The 23676-nt window shown below is 46.9% G+C and overlaps 3 protein-coding genes and 1 pseudogene across 8 annotated transcripts in view; 1 reads left to right on the top strand and 3 right to left on the bottom strand.

The window, feature by feature from the left end:
* Positions 1-1815, bottom strand: part of NAA60 (N-alpha-acetyltransferase 60, NatF catalytic subunit) — a 29688-nt gene extending 27873 nt beyond the window's left edge. The window contains exon 1 of the mRNA XM_047713773.1: positions 1678-1815. The gene's annotated coding sequence lies outside the window, so the exon portion shown is untranslated. The remainder of the gene's footprint in view (positions 1-1677) is intronic.
* The window catches only part of ZNF174 (zinc finger protein 174), a 62912-nt gene that overhangs the window by 15319 nt on the left and 23917 nt on the right, over positions 1-23676 (bottom strand). The window contains exon 3 of one of the 2 annotated variants that reach the window (XM_047713762.1): positions 12021-13442. The exons of the other annotated variant lie outside the window; for it this stretch is intronic. Coding sequence (XP_047569718.1) covers positions 13396-13442 — 47 coding nt within the window. The 3' untranslated portion in view covers positions 12021-13395. Of the gene's footprint in view, positions 1-12020; positions 13443-23676 lie in introns of those variants that run through there. 2 annotated transcript variants of the gene reach the window in all.
* Positions 174-22511, top strand: ZNF597 (zinc finger protein 597). 5 transcript variants are annotated; one of them, XM_047713758.1, is made up of 4 exons: positions 174-180; positions 17742-17826; positions 18690-18816; positions 21135-22511. In XM_047713758.1, the coding sequence occupies exons 2-4, from the start codon at positions 17794-17796 to the stop codon at positions 22247-22249; spliced, it is 1275 nt and encodes a 424-aa protein (XP_047569714.1). In that variant the 5' UTR covers positions 174-180; positions 17742-17793; the 3' UTR covers positions 22250-22511. The 5 variants fall into 5 exon arrangements, with proteins under 5 accessions (XP_047569714.1, XP_047569713.1, XP_047569712.1 ...); XM_047713757.1 differs by lacking the exon at positions 174-180 and adding an exon at positions 17360-17533; XM_047713756.1 differs by lacking the exon at positions 174-180 and adding an exon at positions 17360-17571.
* On the bottom strand, positions 11094-11915 carry LOC125090766 (DNA-directed RNA polymerases I, II, and III subunit RPABC2-like; annotated as a pseudogene).

Below are 23676 nucleotides of genomic sequence, written 5' to 3'. Positions count from 1 at the left end.
CCCAGCGTGCACTGAGCGTGCAAGCTCAGTGAGATGGAATTGTAGCAAACTGTGGCCCAATGGAGAAGGAGCTCAGGCACACTGCATTCTCCAGGGCCGATCTGCACACTGATTGCTACAGATATAGAATCTAGGGACGCCCGGGTGGCTCAGTTGGCTGGACGACTGCCTTCGGCTCAGGTCACGATCCCGGAGTCCCGGGATCGAGTCCCGCATCGGGCTCCCAGCTCCATGGGGAGTCTGCTTCTCCCTCTGACCTCCTTGCTCATGCTCTCTCTCACTGTCTCTCTCTCAAATAAATAAATAAAATCTTTAAAAAAAAAAAAAAAAGAATCTAAAACAGGGTTAAGTGAAGACCTGTGTGTACTGCCATGACTGATCTGTCCACTCGAAAAGATGACCAGGACTTACATTTCAGCCACCCCTGAGTTTCTTCTAGTGTTTATTCCATTCTTCTCCAAACTTAAGGCAATTCAGAGATTTCATGAGAGACACAGAATTTGTTTTTGCTCCAGCCTCTTTTAATTCAATGATGCTCAAAACTCCCCTCCTTCCTGTCTGCAGGCCGAACAAGTAACTTCTCACATCTCTACATCACAAGGTGTCACAGGGATTGTGGTATTTCTGTAGATGACCTGGAATCACCGACCTTTCCTGGATCACTCAATTAATCATTAACTAGACGTTTCTGCCTTAAGTCCGCTGGTGACACTTCCGCAATCAGCAATGTCCTCTCCAGTTCTGACACTCCCAATTAACAGCCACTCGGGCACCGCAGGGAGTGAGTGCGTGGGGCTGCTATCCTTCTCCATCGGGACAAGTGAGTAACAAAATCTTATGGCTCAGGACTTGACAGAGTGAAACAGATCAATGAAGCTGCCCATGTCCACGTTCACTGCAGAATAACTCCAGGTCCTGGGCTCTGGCACCCGCTGGGCATAAAGGTATGTGTGGTCAGTGGTCCAGAGAAGGCCCACAGCCTCCCTCACGATATTCTCACGGGGACACACCACGGGAGCTACAGGTTCCCAGGCTCCTTGAGAAGCGCCCGTTCTGGTGGAGGAGGTCAGAGCTCTGGTAGGGTCTGCATGGCCAGTCTGCAAACTACCAGAAACGTAAGGAATTCACCTGTCTTTAAAACCAAAAGGTACGGCTGAGGACGAAAGAGTCAGAGACGACGAAGACAGAGCCCCAAGCTTTCAAGAGTTCACAGGAGGGCAACCAAGGCGGCAAATAACTACAATCCGCGCAACAAGTACCAAAGCAAAGGCAGGTCAGGAGAACCGCTGACCTGTGAAAAGGCCAGGCCCTTCCGCAGGAGGGCGACTCGGAGAGAAACGAGGGGCAGTCTGACCTCTGGTCCCAAATTTCCCCCACCAACTCGTCTTGGGGCCTGGCCGGGAGGCGCTCAGGCAAAGGGGGCACAGGGGCGGGAGAAGGTGCGGGAAAGCGCGTCCGTCCTCGCCCCGCGGACGCCCCCCTCAGCATCGGCCGGCGCGAGCTCCGCGACCCCCTCGTCACCCCGCGGACACGTCTGGGCACCCAGAAGCTTGGGTCCCGCCACCGCCGTCCCGCACCCTTCGGGCCCCCGCCTCCCCGGGCCGGCTCCGGTCCGGGAGGCTCCCCCCTCCCTCACGACCCCAGCCCCACCGCAGGCCGGAGCCGGGGGAACCTCACCTCGGAGGGGAGCCGGCGGCAGCGGACGCCGTCGTGGGGCTCAAAGCATCCTGGGGTCGTGGGCTGCCGAAAAGTGGGGCCGCGCGGAACCCGAAACGAGTTATGTAACCGGCAGGGGCCGCAGCCCGGACGGAGGCGGCGGCCCGAGGCACTTCCGCCTCCCGCGCCGGGCCGGCGGCACAGGCCGGAAGCCCATTGGCCACCGGTCCCCACGTGGGACGCCGCCGCCGCTGCCTGACGCCGCCGCTGCCCGACGCCGCCGCCGCCATCTTACGACCGGGCAGGCCTCGGAGGAGGTCCGGCGGCCGGACGTGGGCGCCCTTCTGGGCCCTGCTGAGTGTCCCATACGCAGAGCGGGGGCTTCCAAGACGGGGATTGCTCCCCGCCCTCCAGTCCTGGCTGGGCCGACGCTCCCCTCGCTTGGGCCTCGGGCTTTTCCATCCCCCGCGCCTGGCGGGCGTCGAGCCCGGGAAGTGTGGCGGCGTGGACGCGGCGTACAGCCAGTTCGTCTCCGCACAAAGGCTGTGGAGGGCTGTCGCCGTGCCAGTGGGTAGGGGTCGGTCGCACTCAAGGTGCAGGAGGGTCTGTAGCACAAGATCGAACCCAAGTTCCGTATAGTAGGGAACCCGTAGTGCTCGCTTCGGCAGCACATATACTAAAAATAGTAGGGAACCCGTGTTGAGCAACATGTGATAGTAACTTTAAAGCAGTAATTTTTGCTTTGCCTTCACAAAAAAGTGGTCCACGCTGCCAAAGGATGGAATAAGAATGATCTGCTTACAGTCGAAGGCTAAAAGGATCCACCTTAAAAGGATTTAATTCATATCCAAGAGAATAAACTATTACAAATCAAAAGTAAATAAAATAACACTATCTCAGAAAAGTTAAAAGCATATTCTTTTTAACATTTTGAAAAGGAAAAAGTGAAGAGATGAGAAGTTTTCAAAGTAACTGGAATAAACAGATCAAAAGTGATGTGGGGCGCCTAGCTGGCTCAGTCGATTAAGCGACTGCCTTTCCTTGGGGTCATGATCCCAGGGTCCTGCCATCCAGCCCCTCTTCCCACTTCCCACGCCCTGTTCAGCCCGGAGCCCGGCCTTCTCCCCCTCACTCTGCCCCTTCCCCCACCTTCCACTTGTGCTCTCTCTCACTCACTCTCTCTCAAATAAAATATTTTTTTAAAAAGTAACAAGGCAATATAAAACAACAAGGAAAAATCTATTGTTGTCTTCGTAATGTGATGTGTAGAGGCGGATGGAATCTTGATTTATACAAAGCAACCTGTATATTTCCTTTCTGTAACAGTTTCTGTAAGTTCCTGTTTTTTAAAGAAAGCGGAGAATAACACTTGAACAAAATGAAAATAGATCTAATACTCTTTACAGCTTGGCAGTGCTACATGTTTAAGGTCTACAAACATGCCATTGTAAGCAAAGATGCTGTAGTGAACTGTGTTTGGGCCCATTTGTAACATTCTGAGGACTCCACACAATCATATTTACTGTGTCATTATTAAATTATTTTCCAATTAAACTTGTTGCAAAAAAAAATTAAGACTGATTAAAAAGATCCACACAGTACAGCAAGATAAATGAAGACAGAACAGTTGTCAACAATGCGGTAGGTATGTAAAATGCACTTTTAAGTCCTATATACTTTCCAGAGATGGGCTGCAATTTTAGCTCAGATCTTTCCAGAATCTACTTCCAAGAGAACAACTGGTTACAAGATTTAAGGGGTCAATGTGTCAGATTTGTCTATTGTCCCACAAATCTTTCTTCTCCTCCTCATCCAATAACCGCTTTATCGCATCTTCCTGTAGTAACAGAACCCCTCCCCCTACAGCAAGCAAATAGCTATTAAGGCAGGCTGTATTTCTCAGCCTCCCTTGCAACAAGTGAGGGTGTATGCCAAACTTATTACCAATGAATAAGAGTGAAAGTGATGTAGGCAATTTCTGTGTCATGTCCTTAAAAGCAAATTGCGTTAACGTTACCAGTTGGTGAAGTTAAGTTGACAGGTATATAGGGGTTTGCTGCATTTTTCCTCCAAAGATTCAGGTTTGGAATTTTTAAAGATTTTTAACATTTATCTATTTGAAAGAGAGAGAGAGAGAAAGCGAGCACAAGCAGGGGGAGGGGCAGGCAGAGGGAAAAGCAGGGATTAGTAGGGATACTAAGCAAGGAGCCTGATGCACGACTGGATCCCAGGACCCTGGGACCACGATCTGAGCTGAAGGCAGACACTTAACCAACTGAGCCACCCATGCATCCCAGGTTTGAAAAAAAATTTTTTTAAAGATTTATCTGAGAGAGAGAGAGAATGAGAGTGAGAGAGCGTCGGAGGGAAAGCAGACTCCCTGTGAGCAGAGAGCCCGATGTGGGACTCCAGGATCATGACCTGAGCCAAAGGCAGTTGCTCAACCAACTGAGCCACCCAGGTGCCCCAAAACTTTTTTAAATAAAGAGATGAGGTTTTAAAAAAAGGAAATTATTTGCTTTCCTCCTCTTCTTTCTCCATCCATGGAAAATGGGTACAATGATAAACCTCTCCAGTAACAGGAGAAGTGAAACCCTACCTATGCCCTTGCTACTTAAAGTGTGGTCTGTGGTCCAGCAGCATCAGTATCCCTGGGAACTTGTTAAAACTATGGAACCTCAGGCCTCAGCCAGACTGAATCAGAATTTGCCTTTAACTAAGAACCTACATTTAATAGGATCCCTAGTTGATTTACAGTTTGAGAAGCGTTAAAAACATTGGAAGTTTGGAACACTGAAACATTAAAGTTTGAGAAGCCTTTCCTATGTGATGACAGAGGTACAACATTCTGTTGTTTCCAAGGTTCTATGTACAGTACTTTAAGATGAACTGTCAAAACTGAGAAGGGCATGTATATCCATTCAAACCTTAAAAACACTCTTTTAAACACAAACGAGAAAATATTTTCCCAAGGGCTTACTACCTGCCTAGTACTGCATTAAGCTTCTTCTTCTTTTTTTTTTTTTTTTTTGCATTAGGCTTCTAACACAGGATCTCCTTCATCCTCAGGACAAGGAGGTACCACACATTACTGTGTTACTACAAGGGTTATTCAAGGTAGTTGCCCTCTTTAAAAAAAAACAACAAACCATTCCAGCCCCAAATGGTCCCTAATTGCTTTGATCAATTAAGGTCAGCCCTTTGGGATGCCTGGATGGCTCAGCTGGTTAAGTGTCTGCCTTCCGCTCACGTCATGATCCCAGGGTCCCGTGGAGGCCCACATCGGGCTCCCTGCTCAGCGGGGAGCCTGTTTCTCCCTCTGCCTGCTGTTCCCCCTGCTTGTGTTAGTGTGTGTGCGCTCTCTCTCTCTCTGACAAATAAATAAATACATAAATCCAGGGCTCTGGTATACATAAAAAGATAATAATAAGGTCAGTCCCTTGTCTCTTGGCTCAGTGATTTGGGTGGTGTGGTCGTCCGTCTCCTCCAGTTGCTTCAACAGGAGCTGCGTGTTTCGATCACTCTGTCTGCTCCTCCTCCCTCTGGCTGCAAGGCCTCTTCTGCCGTACCGTTATAGTTCTCTTGCCTACTCATGGCCATGGGTCAAGCAGGGAGACACCTAGAGGTACTACCCTCGAGCGCAGCCAGCAATCTATACCCCGGTAGTAGCTCAGCCGCATTCCAAGCTGCCAAGCAGAGGCAGGGCTCCAGGGAGCACCTGAAGGGAAACCCTCAACTCCTGCCTCCTCAGATGCGGAACCCTCTCCCGGCCTCGGAGACAGGGAGGTAACCAGGCTTCTCTGGCCGGGCGAGCAGCAAGCCCCCATCGACCCGGGCTGGTCCTGCCCTTCCCAAGCCCCAGCTTACTCTGCTAATTTTGGAAGTTAATACATACTCACTGTTCTATGAATCTCCAAGGTCAAGATCTCTCCAGAAATTAAGGCATTTATTTTTGTAATTATTTGACACAGAGAGGGAGGGAGGGAGAGCAAGCAGGGGAACAGCAGAGGGAGAGGGAGAAGCATGCTCTCCGCTGTGCAGGGAGCCCGATGCGGGGCTCAATCCCAGAATCCTGGGATCATGACCTGAGTTGAAGGCAGACGCCCAACGGAATGAGCCACCCAGGTGCCCCCAGAAATGAAGACATTTAAAATTTCACTTCTCCTTTCTGGTCCCTGGGGTCTCATCTGGCCCAGAGGAACAAAATTGGGTACTACTCTCTTACTCCAGCTGTGGGTCATACCCCCTCTCTAGGGCCCTACTCTCTGCTCTGTCAACAGACAGACTAGGGTTGGGGAGGAGGGTAGCGGGGTCTGGCAATCACGGTTTCCCCTGCAATACCCACACATTCAGCTTCTAAACAATGTTTTAACTAACAACTTTGTAGAGAAACCTGCACACATTGCAGATTATTTTTTTTCCCCTAGGGACAATTCGTAGGATGTTAGTTAATATCATTCTTTTTAAAGATTTATTTAATTTTATTTATTTATTTTTTAAAAAAGATTTTTTAACACTATAATTCTTTTTTTTTTATTTTAAAGATTTTATTTATTTGACAGACAGAGATCATAAGTAGGCAGAAAGGCAGGCAGAGAGAGAGGGGGAAGCAGGCTCCCTGCTGAGCAGAGAGCCCAATGTGGGGCTCTATCCCAGGACCCTGGGATCATGACCTGAGCCGAAGGTAGAGGCTTTAACCCATTGAGCCACCCAGGCGCCCCAAGATTTATTTATTTTAGAAAGAGAGAGCTGGGGGAGGGGCAGAGGGAGAGAAAGAATCCCAAGGAGACTCCCAATGTGGGCCAAATCCCACAATCCCGGGATCATGACCTGAGCCAAAACCAAGAGTCAGACACAACCGACTGAGCCACCCAGCGCCCCCAAAATTATTTCTAATTGACCACATTTCAATATGGCAACAAACCCCTGCCCAAAAGGTTTTACCAGTTTTCTCTGACACCAAGAGTAAAAAAACTTCTGTCCTCACCAACAGGGGGTATTATTATTCCTTACCTCTCTGCATCTGGGTGAAAAGATCTCACAGTTTTAATGTATATTTCTTGGTAAGTTTGATCACTTTTTTCTATTTTTATTAGCCATTTATATTTCTCTTTATATGATTTTTATAGATGTGTCCAACATATTTTTGTTTGGGCCTAACTAGGGGATGGGAGATTTCCTAACACAAACTTTTTATTTTTATTTTTTTTTAAAGTAGGTTCTAATGTGGTTTGAAGTGATGGGCTCCAGAGACAACGCCCAAGAGAGAACCCTTGAGATGTCTTTGGGGCAAAAAGGTGGTTTTATTAAACCAGAAGGACAGGATCCATAGGCAGAAAAATCTGCACTGGGGCCATGAGGAGTGGCCGATTATATACCTTCAAGTTGGGAGGGGTTAGGGACAGCAGGAGCCTCCAAGGTATTTTGGAAACAAGGTTTCCATGACCCTGAGGGGGCTAGCTATTGTTAGGAAAAGGTCATTTATTACTGCCTAATAAAAACTGTCATGAGACCCTTCAGTGGTCTCATAGGTCAGTGAGCCATGCACTTGGAGGATGATTGCTAACATATATCTTGGGGGTAGAGATACAGGAAGTTTGCAAAGGAATTCGTATGTGTTAAAGTAGACTTACAGGCTCCTGGGGGATGGAGGGGGCGGGGAACACTAAGATTTCCTTCTGCCCTTACCATGGTGTCAGCACTGAGGCAGTTGAGCTTCTGGAGGAAGGTCATTCTGCCTGTTTCAAGGACTTGTCAGTGGGTGTAAGCAGCAAGGAAATCTGCTTCCTCTTTTGGTTTTGTTTCCCACATCATACACGCCATACCCAGTGTGGAGCCCAATGTGGGGCCTGAACTCATGATCCTGAGATCAAGACCTGAGCCAAGATGAAGAGTCAGATGCTTAACTGAGTGAGCCACCCAGGCGTCCCTAACATAAACTTTTTTCTTTTTTTAACAAATATGCAAGCCCATGGCCAACTTTCAGAACCACAACAAAAGGAGATATGGTGAAAAGTAGGCTTCCTCTTTCTGACTTCAAGTGCCAGAGTTCTCCAGATAACCACTATTGCTAGGATCCTTGTATCCTCCCAGAGATCTTATTTATGTACACAAGCAATATGATATTTTCACCAATAAGAAGCAAATGTGGGGCGCCTGGGTGGCTCAGTGGGTTAAGCCTCAGCCTGGGCTCAGGTCCTGATCTCAGGGTCCTGGGATCCAGCCCCGCATCGGGCTCTCTGCTCAGCGCGGAGCCTGCTTCCCCCTCCCCCTCTGCCTGCCTCTCTACTTGTGATGTCTGTCAAATAAACTTTTAAAAATGTTTTTAGGGGCGCCTGGGTGGCTCAGTGGGTTAAGCCTCTGCCTTCGGCTCGGGTCATGGTCTCAGGGTCCTGGGATCGAGCCCCGCATCGGGCTCTCTGCTCAGCGCGGAGCCTGCTTCCTCCTCTCTCTCTGCCTGCCTCTCTGCCTACTTGTGATCTCTGTCTGTCAAATGAATAAAATCTTTAAAAAAATAAAAAATAAATAAATAAAAATGTTTTTTAAAAAAAAGAAGCAGGGGTGCCTGGGTGGCTCAGTGGGTTAAAGCCTCTGCCTTTAGCTGAGGTCATGATCTCAGGGTTCTGGGATCAAGCCCCACATCGGGCTCTCTGCTCAGCAGGGAGCCTGCTTTCCTTCCTCTCTCTGCCTGCCTCTCTGCCTACTTGTGATCTCTGTCTCTGTCAAATAAATAAATAAAATCTTAAAAAAAAATTTTTTTAAAAGAAGCAAATGAAAGTGAGGTGAGGGCTGAGCTTAGATATGGGATTCTGTTCCCTCCTTCTTCCCTTGCTTTAAGAGAGCTGGCCCCTGTGCCAGGGGCCATGGGTACAAATTGCTACTGAGATGCATTCTCTGCCTTTAAGCAGATGTATGATTACAAGATGGCCTGATAAGGGTTTCCGCAGAGGTGGTTTACACACGACAACTGGGCTTTTAGAAGGGACATGAGTCAAGACAAATTTGCTGAGCATCCGCCATGTGCTACACCCTGTGTCACAGTCCTTCCTCAGGGACCCTGTATGCTTGCCAGCAACTCTGAGAAGTAGGTATGGTTGTCCCCATTTTGTCGACCATGATGCCCATCCTGTCCTGACTCACCCAGGAGGACAGCTGGGTTTCAAAAGCCAGGCTTTACAGGAAGACCCTGAAAACATTTTTCCAGGGTCCCAGAAACAGACCATGACCAAGCCACTTCATGGCAAGCCCTATAGATGGCAGACCACATCTACCCGACTTGAGAGGGCTCTGGACCACCCTGGGGGCACCCCCGGGAGAGGAAAAGCCTTCTTGGACTGGCTTGAGTTGGGGGAGATTATTGATTTGTGCTCCTGAAAGGTTTATTAACATTTGCATGGATCAAAGCCACTACAACCAGGAACCAAATATTTGGCTTCCAGTGAAACTCCCGTTGGGCATAAAATGCTCCAAGGGTTTATGTGGGTCACCAAGGATGATCCTGCTTGCTGCTATAGAACCAAGACAGAGGGAGCAGGGGACAACCACGTGGCTGCTGGGCCCGGTCTTAGAGGGTCAGGCCAGCACACTGGGAGGGTCTGGTTTTGGTATATTGTCAGTACACCCTGAAGCTGGGCTTACTGCTTGGACTCACGGAAGACTGAGACTTAAACCAAATACTGGCTTACCTGTTCGTGGTTAAGGGTCCCTGGGATACTCCTCTCCCTGTTCTAGATGCCTCTTCCTCTATTATGGTTCCTGGGAAGCTAGATCACTAATCAGAAAGTTCTTGTATGCAGGGGGTACGAGGAACGGAAACAGAGTCTTAAGGGAAATCTTTTACTTGGGTCCTAATCCAACACAGCAGACCCTTCTCTGCTGTCAGGAATGCGTGTCCCATTCTTTCAACATTTCTTTTGCCTGAGGAGCACTAGGAGGGTGCCAGACTCTTGCTGACTCCTCTTCCTCTTGGCTCCCCTCAGACTAGGCGCCTCTGTAAACGTGTTCCTTTTCTGAACCACAAATCCCAGCCTGATTCACTTTCCAGGCTTTGCTTAAAGTCACTTGCTATTTCTGCAGAAATTGGTTTCATCTCAATTTTCTCAGCTTAATTCTCAGAGTTCAGCCTTATTCCCCTTCTTCCAAGTTCTTGGGAAACATGTCATTACAGGAAGCTCTATGTGGACTATGCGGATGTGTCTGACTGATGATTTTATTTAAAAACCTTTTTTTTTTTTTTTTAAAGTAGGCTGCATGTCCAGCATGGAGCCCAACACAGAGCTTGAACTCAGTACCCTGGATCAAGGCTGGAGCCACGATCAAGAGAGGGACGCCCAAGCAACTGAGCTACTCAGGCATTCCTAAAAATCTTTTCAAGGATAAAGCGCATACTTTTGAGCACTTCTTGTATCCTAGAGTATTGGGTCACATAGTATCTCATTTAATCATCCTAACAACACGAGGCAGGCCATGAGGTATTCACACTCGCTGTTCCTATTTTGCAGCTATGGAAACTGAGGCCTCAAGAGGTCAAATAATGAATCCAAGATGTCTGAGCTGTTAAGCTGCAGGGAGCGATTTCGACCCACGCAGTTCAACTCCAGACTAGTTTTGGAAGTAATACATACTCACTGTAATAAGAAAAATATAGACAAGTATAAAGAAGAAAAAATTACCCTTTGCTCGCCAGCCCAAGATGATCACGCAGCATTTGCATGTCTCCTTATTGCTCTCTTCAGTGTATTTTTATTTTTTTATTTTTATTTTTTTTTAAAAGATTTTATTTATTTATTTGACAGAGAGCGATCACAGTAGACAGAGGCAGGCAGAGAGAGAGAGAGAGAGGGAAGCAGGCTCCCTGCTGAGCAGAGAGCCCGATGCAGGACTCAATCCAAGGACCCTGAGATCATGAACCAAGCCGAAGGCAGTGGCTTAACCCACTGAGCCACCCAGGCGCCCTTCAGTGTATTTTTAATAATGATAATATTTTATGTACAGTTTGATATGCTTTAAAAAACTTTTTTTAAGATTTTATTTATTTGTCACAAGAGAGAGATCACAAGTAGACAGAGAGGCAGGCAGAGGGGGAGGGGGAAGCAGGCTCCCCGCTGATCAGAGAGCCCGATGTGGGGCTCGATCCCAGGACCCTGAAGATCATGACCTGAGCCGAAGGCAGAGGCTTTAACCCACTGAGCCACCCAGGTGCCCCTATGCTTTAAAAAAAATTTTCTTTTTAAGATTTTTTTATTTAGTTATTTGACAGACAGAGATCACAAGTAGGCAGAGAGGCAGGCAGAGAGAGAGAGGAAGGGAAGCAGGCTCTCTGCTGAGCAGAGAGCCCAATGTGGGGCTTAATCCCAGGACCCCAAGACCACGACCTGAGCCAAAGGCAGAGGCTTAACCCACTGAGCCACCCAGGTGCCCCAATGTTTTAAAATTTTTAATGTTAGCATTTCCCCATATTTGGTAAAACTCCTTAAAAATAACATGTTAATTGGCTGCGATATTTCCTCCTGAGAAAGAGGAAAAATTCTTAGACTTTAGGTCATTCCCAATTTTTTCTACTGTACATAATTCTGCAGTAAACACCTTCATGATTTTCCATTTTCAACACATTTCCTTAGGATAACATGGCACTGATTGCCAGATGTCCCCAGTGTCCAATTTCTTCTTCTTCTCCTTTTTTTTTTTTTTAAAGGCTGAACAGTTTATTATTTACACGTAGAAAGAATGAGAAAATAGGATGAGGCACAGTCAGGAAGACGACTCCGGCTCAGTCGGTGATGATGAGCTCGTCCACCCCCCAGTCTTCATAGCTCCCATCCGGCAGGTAACGGCGGATGATGATGGGGATCTTTCAGGCCTTGAGCTCTTTCATAGCGATGAGCAAGGGATCTGTCTCCCCCTCCAGCTCCACCATCACGGGGGCACACATCACGATCTGGAGGGGGCGGGTGCCGAGTACACGGGCTCGCTCATACTTGGTCATATACGGTGTGGTGATTCGCTTCTGGTTGGCCTGTGGTCGCTCTCCAGAGGGGAGGATCTCAACGTTCTCCTGGCCCTCCTCCTCAGCATTCTCCAAGTCACCAAGCCCTTCATCCTCCTCCACATCATCGAAGTCGTCACCATCAAAATTGTCCTCGTTGTCTGACATGACACCCGCACCGACGCGATGCGGCCCGGCACTCAAGACCCCCGCGGAGACCCGCAAACACCGCGCCTGACTCCCGCTCGGTGCCCTGCGTACCTCTCTCCTTCTTCTTTTTAAAAAAAGATTTTACTTATTTATATGCCAGAGAGCGAACACAAGCGGAGCAGCAGGCAGAGGGAGAAGCAGACTCCCCACTGAGCAGGGAGCCCAATGCAGGACTCGGTCCTAGGACCTTGGGATCATGACCTGAACTGAAAGCAGATGCTTAACAGACTGAGCCACCCAGCCGTCCCTACTTTCCTCTTCTCATTGTGATGTAGCCTCTGCTTTTCAACTGGGCATGGGCTACCCAGAATAACTACTGTTTCCTAGCCTCCCTTGAGTTAGGTGTGGTTCTTGGACTATGTGACTAAGTTCTAGCTATTTTGGATGGCACTCAAAGTGGGACGTGCAACCTCCAAGTTCTGCCCCCAAAAGAAAGGGACACGCCCTCCTCTCCCTCTTCCTGCGGGCTGCAACTGAGACAGGGCAGTGAGCCATGCTGGACTGGGAGTCTGAGAGTCAGGAGAGAATACCCTATGAGTAGGGAAGCACAAAGCAGGAGGAGCCTGGGTCCCAGGCAGCTTTCCAGGGTGCAGCTGTCAAACCGGCTTGAATTAAATGTGAGAGAAAAATATATTTCTATTTGTATAAGCCAATGTTGTTTTGGGTCTCTGTGTATAGTTAATGAAATCGGATGCCCAATTAATGCAGGTAGATATTTACCATTAGATTTACAAGGTCAAATGGTATGAAGAGTTTTGAACCTCATGATATGTATACTAGGGACACATTACTTTATAAAGACTTTATTTAAAAAATATGCTCCTTTACTCGCCTACCAGCAAAACAAAAGCATGTGTTTTACTATCCACCCTCTATCATTCAGTATTAATATTTAAGAAATACTGACTAGGGCGCCTGGGTGGCTCAGTTGGTTAAATGTCTGCCTTCAGCTCAGGTCATGATCCCAGGGTCCTGGGATGGAGCCCCGCATGGGGCTCTCTGCTCAGCGGGGAGCCTGCTTCCCCCTCTCTCTGCCTGCCTCTCCACCTACATGTGATCTCTCTCTGTGTCAAATAAACAAATAAAATCTTAAAAAAAAAAATCTTGACTAATAAAATGGGTTTCATTTCAGTGGGTTTCCTCTGACCGTGAGCGCACTATCCGCACCAAGACACTGCCGGCTTTGACTCACTCTCTGCAACTCCTCTCCCTGCTCGGGCTGGCTCGGCACCTTGGTCCTCCAGTACAGCTTTTCCGTCTGCTGCAGGGGAAAACGAGGCAAGGCCATCACTTCCCTCCTGGCCATTCCCTGCTGTTTTGTTCACTCCTGGGTCAAGTGTCTCATTAAATCCCTAGTCTCCGAAGGCTCAATCTGTAGGGTCCTGTGGGGGGAAATTAATTGTCTGAGCATGTAGTCTTCTGGTCTACTCTCCAACTCGCTGTTCCTTCTCTGTCCTCAATGTGCCCAACCTCTAGGCTCTGTAGATCTTATCAGCCTCCAGGAGTCTCTGCTTACAGCTTCTATTTGCAAGAATCAATCAGTATCAGTAGGTCCAGAATCTTCCTTTGGAAGCATTTCTAGCCTCAGTGACTAAGAAAGAATTCTGTTAGAGTTGACACAGAGCAAAAGCACTTTGTCGCCATAGTATGAATATACTGGAGGCACAATCTAGAGCCCTTAGCCACCTTCCTCCCTTCCTCCCTCCCTCCTTCCCTTCCTTCTTCCTTCCTCTTTCTCTTTCTTTTCTTTCCTCCTTCCTCCCTTTCTCTCTTTCTCCTTGCTTTCTCTTTCTTTTTTGAGAGTCTCTCTGATGAAGGAGTTCCTGCCCAGTTAGAGGCAATTTTAGCTTCAAAGTCGTGACAGCCTCTTGCTGTGACAGTAAGTCCTGCAGGCATGACCAGCAACCCTCACTCCCTTCATTAGAGACCGGATACTAATGAGCCCAGGTTCCTAACTGCCCAGACACGCATTCTGGATTCCTGTGAGAAAAGCCTCTTGCTGAAGTTGAGAGATAAAGCTAATCTTGCTTATCTATGCTCTTCTGGTACATCCTGACATGGCCCTGACAATTTCTCATTGGTATTTATATATCACGAAGGATACAAAGGTCTTAAGAACCAGAAACATACTTATTTTTAAATAATGGACCCTGAAAAACAGTACTGTCTGGGAATGTTAAAAACGCCAAACTTAGAGAGCAATTTGTTCTGGAAATTATGTTGAAACTTACTAGAGAAAATTATCTACACTTACAAGGGAACAATGGTAATCTCTGAATGATAAGAATATGGCACTCTTATTTTCTATTTTTTTCATATCTGTATTTTCTAACTTTCTAAAATGCACACATACCGCTCTTCTAATAATCAAATGTTACTATTTTTTAAAAGATTGTATTTATTTGAGACCGAGAGATAGTGAAAGAGCATGAGGGGGATGATGGGCAGAGATAGAGGGAGAAGTAGGCCCCTGCTGAGCAGGGAGCCCCGACTTGGGCTTGATCCCAGGACCCTGGGATCATGACCTGAGCTGATGCTTATGGATCGAGCCACCCAGATGCTCCTATAAAAAGTTATTTTTGGGGGCGCCACGGTGGCTCAGTGGGTTAAGCCTCTGCCTTCAGCTCAGGTCATGATCTCAGGGTCCTGGGATCGAGCCCCGCATCGGGCTTTCTGCTCAGCAGGGAGCCTGTTCCCCTCTCTCTCCGCCTCCATGTGATCTCTCTGTCAAATAAACAAAACCTTTTTAAAAAAAAACGTTATTTTTCATTTTTAAAAGATAATGTGATCTCCAGAGAGACAACAGATATTTGGCTACCGAAAGAATTTAAAACATACAGATTATTACGATATTTTAAAGGCTGAAATGAAGAAGATTGTCAGAAGGTTGTGCCAGAAGGATTTTTGAGGTCTTTTGGTTTTGGTTTTGTTATTTTTTAGAGAGTGTGTAAGTGAACAGGGTTGGGGGGATAGGGAAGACAGGGAGGAGAGAGGCAGAGGGAGAGAGAGACTCTTAAGCAGTCTCCATGCACCCCATGATTTTTGAGTTTTGACAATTAAAATCTGTTACTGGAGGGGCGCCCCACGCATCTCTCTATCTCTCTCTCTCTCTCTCTCTCTCTCTCTCATAAATAAAATCTTTTTAAAAAATCTGTTACTTGGGGTGCCTGGGTGGCTCAGTGGGTTAAAGCCTCTGCCTTCGGCTCGGGTCATGATCCCGGGGTTCTGGGATCAAGCCCCGCATCGGGCTCTCTGCTCAGCGGGGAGCCTGCTTCCTCCTCTCTCTCTCTCTGCCTGCTTCTCTGCCTACTTGTGATCTTTGTCTGTCAAATAAATACAATAAATAATCTTTAAAAAAAAATCTGTTACTTGAACATATAATGGATATATCATCAAGCATCTCTGATTTTTAAAAAACCAAGTTGGGCATATAATTCAGTCTTATCCTTTCAATCTTGGTCTTGGGCTCTGTATCTCACCTCTTTACTTTAAGCAAGATCCATCTCTCAAGCCCCCTTCTTCATGTACTTGCTTAATTTCAGTACTTAAGGGTCTAGGGAAGATTTCGTTTCCTTTCCTGTTTCAGAGATAACCTTCTCTCTCTGGTTATCCATTGAGTTAATACCACAAGCTTCACTTCTGGTCAGTGGAAACTGTGTTTCTCTCCTTGTTATGAGACCAAAGTTTGGAGGAAAAAGACACAAGAGCCTCTTGTTCTTGGTGAAAGAGTAAAAAATCAAAATCAGGAGCATGCGAGCCCTAAATGAGATACCCTTGACAGAAGGATAACATTAAATATAAGCACAAAGGGGGGGGCATGACTACTTAAGCACTACCACGAGTCCAAGATGAACGTGCTTTCAGTTTAGACCTCTATGTACCAGGTTGTTAGCTTTTCTTCAACATTTATGCTTTGGACGGTCTAGCCTGTGGGGAAATTTTTCCTTATTCTTCCACCAGTCCTTTTACCACCTTTCCCTGCCCCTCTCCCCAATGCCTCGTTTGGGACCCATTCTCAGAAGGCCTAGCTCTTTGCTGTCAGCAGATGTCTCTTGTGGCAGATGTTCTTAGTTACCTATTTGACATCTGTTCTACTTCCTTCTTTTTCTTTCCCAACAGAGCCCTGATTTTGTGCAGGTAACTGGCCAGGGGAGGCTGGGTCCTTCCCCCAGTGCCGGGGGGGTGAACCGTGGTTGGTCAAAACCAATTATGGTAGGTATAGTCTTTTTATCTTTGATAATAACCGGTTTAGGATGGGTATCTGTCACAATGCACATCTGCATGTATTATGTGGATTCCGCTGTCACTTTCATTGACATGCTAAGGATGGCAGAGGAGAAATATGGAAGCACTGGGGCCTTGACTGTCACCGAGCCACTGAACTAACCAATCTACACCTGAGCTACTTTTGAACATAGTTTTGTTGGGTTTTCTGTTATTTGCAACTGAAACTGTCCCATCAGATAGCCCACCAGTTCCCACTACTTATTTTATCAGTTCTGAAAATATTGTTTCGATAACCATGCAACCATTTCTTGAATAACCTTTTAGATACAGGCATGTTTGGCACGTGTTCCTAGAATAAGAAAATTTACCCAGTATTTTCTATTAATGTACATATTAGCCTTGCTTTTTCATCTTTGTAAATTGGCACCTTTGTAAACTGACAACTTATTTGAAACTACCCTCCGAGGAGAAACATTTGGAACTCTCTGCAGCTTAGGAAAGCAAAGTCGTATATTGGCCAAGATGACCCAAGCAATCAGTGGCAAAGCTTGAGAAGGAGCTCAATTTTAAATTCCAAATCGCTACACCACGGCACCCAGGGCCAATGAAGTATAAAATATGTGGCAATAGGACAGGTCGCATATGAGGTATCGGGAGGCACACGTCTCGCAAAGCAAGCCAAAGGCTCTATGTCCGCTTGAAATCCGCTGTGGCCCTGAGCCTCATTTGGCTCAGCTCGGCCACAGCCGCGGGGCACAACTCCCCTAAAATGCTTTGGATCAGAGCCTAGCAACCTAGTCAAAGCTGATCTGAACTCTGTCCACGCAGAAGACACCCCTTTTCACTCCACGGCCCCACAGTCCGCCCAGAAGAGCGGACTTGACTGCTCAGGCCAAGACTAGGACTTGCACTCCGGGCCACTCACCTCACTCACCCTGGCCGGACCCACATTTTGGGCCCACAAGGCACTGCCGCCCGAAACCACATTTCGGTGCCAAATAGTCCTTCGGGCTCGGAGTCTCCCTGTCTTCTTACTTCCAATTTCCCTGAAACATTACGTCGCTCCGAGGTCACCCTACCTCATCACACTCTACGGATTCGCTTAGCTGCCCGCAGGTAAGCGGGTAGGAGCTCACCCGGGAAACGCAGGCTGCGGAACCGGACATACTTACTTCGGGAGACAGAAGGAAAACTACAACTCCCAGCATGCCCAGCGAGGCATCGGGTTCCCCCGCCCCCCACCAACGGACTCGATTGGTCAACACACAAGACGGACTGCCCCCTTCGGAGGAGCTCTGGCCAGTCACAGGACAGAATTTAACGACAGCATGGGGCGGGCCGTTTCCGGCGGCTTTCCTGGCAGCTCCAGCATAGAGGAGCGTGGGAGACTCGCAGTGGTTGTGGCTCTCGGTGTAAAGTGCCAGTCGGGCGTCGCCCTCTGCTCCTTCTGCCCGGGTAGCGGGAGACTTTCTAACATCACTAGTCTTGGAGCGGTAGGTGGGACCTGGCCGGCCCAGGAGTCGGCCCCGCCGAGGCTGGGCTGCGGATAGGAGCCTTGGGCTCAGGTATTAAAGGGGTTGGGAAAGCGAGGAAGCCTTGGGAGTGCACGGAGGGGCTTTGCAGCCAAATTGGACCCTCTGAGGAATATTCTCTCCCCTCCTAGATCTGTCTCGAAGTCAGTGTGGCACTTGAGGAAGGCACTCCCTGGCCCTGAGATGGCGTCCACGCTTCCGACAACGGGGGCCCAGGTAAGAACAGGTCCCTTCTCGGGGTCCCAGTTACTGTCGCTACTTTCCGGCCTCTGCCTGCCCTCCCTCGGAAGAGGGCTAGGAATGCCCGTCTCGGTGGGAGGGCTCCCGATGCCCAAATAGCCCTTCGATGAAGCTGTCTTTGTCCCTGGACCAGGCACTTGGGAGAAATGGCCTATCACATTCTTCCTTTCAAAACCACCAGCTGGAAGTAGGGCCCATTGGAGAAGGCTATCAGAGTTCCTCAAAGTGGCTTTCTGGAATGCTGCTTAAACTTGCAGATTTCTAGGCATATCTCACACCTTTTGAATAAACACAGAAACAAAAGCCCCAGATGATTCGTAATCGCGTCGAGGTACTGTTACTTTAGAAGACTGATAAACTAAGGGAAGGAGGATTAGGCCTGGATATGATTCCAAAGAGAGCTTAGCAGTGAGTGTCATGTGCAAGGAGGAGAGAGACTAGGAAGCAAAAGGATGTTGGGAGAACACTGGAACCCGTCCCTTTTCATGATTCTTCCTGGGCTGCTCAGTTTTCTTTCCCTTAGAGCGTCTGTACGTAATGGTTTCCCTCCCTGAGAGTTCCCTCATCTTTTCTAGAAGTCTCTTCTAGAACTCCTTACAGTTTACTATCTTGGCCCCTATACCACTGCTTCAGAAATTATGTACATTTTTACTCCTTCCTAGTTTCCACCACCACGCTTAGGACCCATTTATTTAAACACCATCCCCAGCACTCACGAACCTTTTACACCAAGCCCCTTCCTCCCTTGGTTCTGATGTTTGTAGCTCTTGTCAGTCCCTAAACTGAGGGGGTCGCCTTGGGGGCCTCCTGTCCTGAGATGGGCTCTCATGTTGTTTCAGGGGCCAGTGCTGTTTGAGGATCTGGCTGTGTATTTTTCTCAAGAGGAGTATGTGAGTCTGCACCCTGCCCAGAGGTCCCTCAGCAGAGACACTACCCAGGAGTGTTTCAAGGATATGGTCTTGATGGGTAAGGCAGCTGGTTTTCCTGCATTTCTGAACTTCAGTCAGTTCTAGGAACAGGATTCCATGTCTCATTCACATGTTGGTATGGGGGTGTGGGACCTACCTCTGGCTGATCTGTGTGGATATGACAAGAGCTTGCATGACAGTGTGGTATTCAGAGGATGAGATGATTTCTTAAAAAATCCTATCTAGTACAGTGACTGTGGTTTTACATGAGACATGACAGTACCCAGTAATCTTCCCAAATATTTGTTAAAGTCAATTCACAGGGACCCCTGCGTGGCTCAGTGGGTTGAGCCTCTGCCTTCAGCTCATGTCATGATCTCAGGGTCCTGGGATCGAGCCCTGCATTGGGCTCTCTGCTCAGCAGGGAGCCTGCTTCTCCCCCACCCCCGCCCCACCTGCCTCTCTGACCTATGTGTGATCTCGGTCTGTCAAGTAAATGAACAAAATCTTTAAAAAAAAAAAAAAAAAGTCAATTCACAGTTTTACTTGCAAAACCTCATGAGTATAGGTTACTATTATCTACTAAAGATTTGAAATTGATTTACTCTTAAGGGGGTGCTATGCCATTTTCACATAAGGGGAACTACATGCAGAAATGTTCCCATGCCTGAGTAGAGTGTCTCTGACTAGGGCTGACTCTTGGAACTATATCCTAACTCGTGTTTCATATTTTCCACCTCTCTCTTCATCATGTTCATGTTTCCCTCTGCCTTGTTGAACCTAAGAAGTATAGTTATAGCTATTCTAACATTGTTTCTACTAGTTTCATCATCTGTTATTTCTGGGTCTGTTTCTGTTCATTGGTTTTGCTCCTTGTTATTGGTCATACTTCTGCGTCTCTGCATGTCTGATAATTTTTTATTGGATGCTGGACATTGTGAGTATTCTGTTGCTGGATGTTGGCTTCCGTTGTACTTTTAAAACTATTTTTTGTACTTTGCATTTAAGTTACTTGGGATTAGTATGATCCTTTCATGGCTTGCTTTTTTGCTTTGTTAGGCTGTATTCAGAGCAGCCTTCAGGCTAGGGCCCATATGACGTGGTGCTAAGGCAATGTCTTTCTGAGGATACAGCCTGACAGCTTGTGTGTTCCATCTTGGCTGTCAGGAACATGAACTATTGAACTATGTGTGTAGTGTGAACTCTGAAGATTGTTCTGTGTTCCTTTTTGATGGCTCTTTTCCCAGTCTGGGGTAGTTTCCTCATGTGCACTTACAGATTAATACTCTGCCCAAGTCTTAACAGGATCCTACCTAGATGTCTACAGCCCTGCCTAGGCACCTGCCTCATCCGCAGTATTTTGTTGTCAAATTCTAGCCATCCTGGCATCCCTGAATTTGGTCTCCTCAAAACAGCAAAATGACACTGGGTGTCATTTGGATTCCCACACTGCACTGCAGCCCAGAATTCCATCTCAGGCAGTGTGCAATGGCAATCATAGGGCTGTTTCTCTGGAAGGAAAAGACCCCTTTTATATTGATATGTTGGCTTTACAAATCAAGAATATTTTGAAAAATATTAAGGAAGAAAGTTTTTTGGCAGCTCAAGTTCTGTTAGCCATCCTAGCATTAAGACCACTTATCTTTGGCTGCTGTATGCATGGCAGCTCTCCCTTGATCTTTCCTCCAGGAGAGGTAAAGAAATTTTGAAGAACTCTCCTGGTGACAATGAAACTATTTTTTTTTTTTTAAGATTTATTTATTTGACAGACAGAGATCACAGGTAGACAGAGAGGCAGGCAGAGAGAGAGGGGGAAGCAGGCTCCCTGCTGAGCAGAGAGCCCGATGTGGGGCTTGATCCCAGGACCCCGAGATCATGACCTGAGCCGAAGGCAGAGGGTTTAACCCACTGAGCCACCCAGGTGCCCCTGAAACTATTTCTAATAACCATGTTATTTCTCTGCTAGGTAGAAAAATACACACTTGCTCTCTTTCTCTCTTAAATATGAATCCCAGTCTCTACTCCAGTTATGGTTGCTCAGCAGTCACTTGAGATTGCGTAAATGATGAAAAGTTCTTGAGACTCAGGGGACTAACTGGAAACCTCCCCTGGACGGCATCTACCAAGATTGCCCTTAGTTCCCATCCTACTAGACCCTAACTTAGTTACACCTCTTTTCCCCTTCCTCCCCTCAGAGGATCACCAACAACTCGATCCTCTAGGAAGTCAGTGAAGCCTGCCGGCCTGATTTTGTATAGTACAAGGGTCTGGGTTCTAGGATAAGCCCTCTGTGGGTTCTTGGTCCTTGTGTAAGTAGCTTGCTCTTTCCGCAGTACCACTTGAGGGTGTTGTCTATGTTTTGCTTTGTTTTATCAACAGGAGGGGAAGGCAAGACTGAGACTTCTCAACAGTTGAATCTAGAGTCTACGGGATTTGAAGAACTTGCCGCAGAAAATTCCTCCATCCCTGTGCCCCTTGTCTATTACCCAGAAAAATCCGAGACTGGAGTTGGAGACCCAGAAAGGAAAGTATCAGGTGGAGCTCCTGCTTGCAAGAAAAGGCTCATAAGCCTACTAGTTACCATTGAAAACCAAACCCCATTACTAGAACTATCTCAATGTTTAGGAACCAGAGCACTTTCTGAAATTCTTGAATTTCCTGGGGAAGAAGCCAAAAATTTGTACAAGTGTCCTGAATGTGATGAAAGCTTCAGTGATAACTCATACCTTGTTTTGCATCAGAAAACTCATTCAGGGGACAAAAAGTATAAATGTGGTGACTGTGGGAAGATTTTCAATCATAGAGCCAATCTGAGGACACACAGGAGGATCCATACTGGTGAGAAGCCTTATAAGTGTGCTGAGTGTGGCAGCAGCTTCCGCCAGCACTCACATCTGTCTCGGCACAGGAATATCCACGTAAAGGAGAAACCCCACACATGTGGCATATGTGGGAGAGGTTTTACGTGGCTCCCAGGATTGTCACAGCATCAGAAAATCCACACTGCTAAAAAAGCTTATGAATGTATCAACTGCGGTAAATATTTTGGTCAGAACACAAATCTGGGTTTGCGTGAGAAAATGCACATGTCAGCCACCCAGTACCGGTGCTCTCGGTGTGTGAAGTGTTTCGGGCAGCCCTCACACCTTCTCCTCCCCGAGCAGGGTCATGAGGATGACTCTGAACACTGCAGTGACTGTGGGGAGAATCTGCTTTTGTTCTCAAAATTCAAACCCTTAAAATGTCCTGAGTGTGCGAAGACCTTCCTTCGTGTTTCCGAGCTCATTTCCCATCAGAGCATTCATAGAGGGGAAAAGCCCCATAAATGCAAAACATGTGCAAAAAGTTTTATTCTGGACTCAGAGCTTGCATGCCACCAGAAGAGCCACACGGGAGAGGAACCTTTTAAATGTAGCACATGTGGGAAAGGTTTCAGGTTGTATATGCATCTCACTGTTCATCAGCAAACCCATACGAAAACCACCACGTAAATCTAGCGAGTTTTCATTAATGCTGTGCTTCTTAGTATCTGGACTGAAAACTGGCGACCAGTTACCCTTTATGTGCCCGGCACTTTACATGCATCCCATATCACTTAGTATCCACCACAACTTGCTTTAGGCATTATGACTTCTGTTTTATAGCTGAGGAAGCAGTCAATGTCAGCTAGTGAGTGAAGCCAGGATTATAACTCAGTAACTCACTCCCTATACACATTCCTTGTAGGAGTCAGAGAACGATATGGATTTTTTTTTAATTCAGTTTTCATTAAAACGAAAGTGTTCCTAGACGTTCTTTTACTTTTGTTACACGGTTTCTAAGAAAGTTTTAGAAGAAGGAAACTTTCCTTTTTCTTTTCTTTCTTTCTTTTTTTTTTTTTTGCCAGTTCTGCAGACCTAGTATCTAGGAAAGTAATCTGTCTCTATCTGTCTTACGCTTTTTTGGGTCATAACTAAATGTAACAGTTGTAAGAAATGATATTTCACACATGATTTTCTGATGTAGTTTAGAAGCTTTTACACCTGCTGTGAAAGGTTCCCAAATTAAGTGGACAAGTTGGTGTCATAATGGCTATTAGTATTCGTGGAGTTTCATTCTCACATATGATGCCACTGGCCTTTGTGACACATTTGCAAGGAATTTTGGCAGTCTGCCCATAGCCTTTTCTGGTGCCTGGATTTGACCTAGGGAAACATACTTGCTCCTCTCTGGAAAGAGTTACCTCCAAGTCGCTACCAAAGCACATTACCTGCCTTTCTTTGAATAAGAGTAATTATTGTTCAGTGAACATGCTAGATGCTTCACATGTATTATCTTATTTAATCTTCAGGATAAATCTGACAGAGAAAGGGCTATCCTTGTTTCATAAATGAGGAAACTGAAGCCCACAGAGGTAAAGACAATATCTTGCCGAAGACAAAAAATAGCAATGTGCTGAAGCTGGCATTTAACCTTGGGTCTCTGTGATGCTGAAGGTTGTGCATTCTTCAATCCTGTTATGTGTATACATTTGTGTTAGGAATGCAAGCAGCCAGGAAGGCTGAGATGGGTGGGTGATGGTCATCATGAGGCTACCCTGTGCACACGCATCCTAGAACCCTTTCATTGCCTTTGTGCTTTATCCCATGCCTGACTTAATGTGTATGGTAATAAAGCAACAGAAAGATTCCCCAGGACTCCCAGTTCAATCTCCCATCCCTACGATAAGATCAGAGATTGCAAACTCTACAGAATACAGTCCTTAGGGTTTTAGTTGGATTTTGATGAAAAAAAAGCTTCCTCCTGATGGTCAAAGAAAATATATACAGAAAACTATTAGAGTTTAACCAAACTACTTGAAAATATATAGGTCTTTAGATACCTGCTGTTACATATAAATAGAGGAGCAAAATATTGTTGAACGGAATGGTCACTAATG

Source organism: Lutra lutra, chromosome 18 (assembly GCF_902655055.1).
Source record: "Lutra lutra chromosome 18, mLutLut1.2, whole genome shotgun sequence".
NCBI classification, from domain to species: Eukaryota; Metazoa; Chordata; class Mammalia; order Carnivora; family Mustelidae; genus Lutra; species Lutra lutra.
Note: the sequence above shows the minus strand (reverse complement) of the source record. Positions and strands in the feature narration are given on the sequence as shown.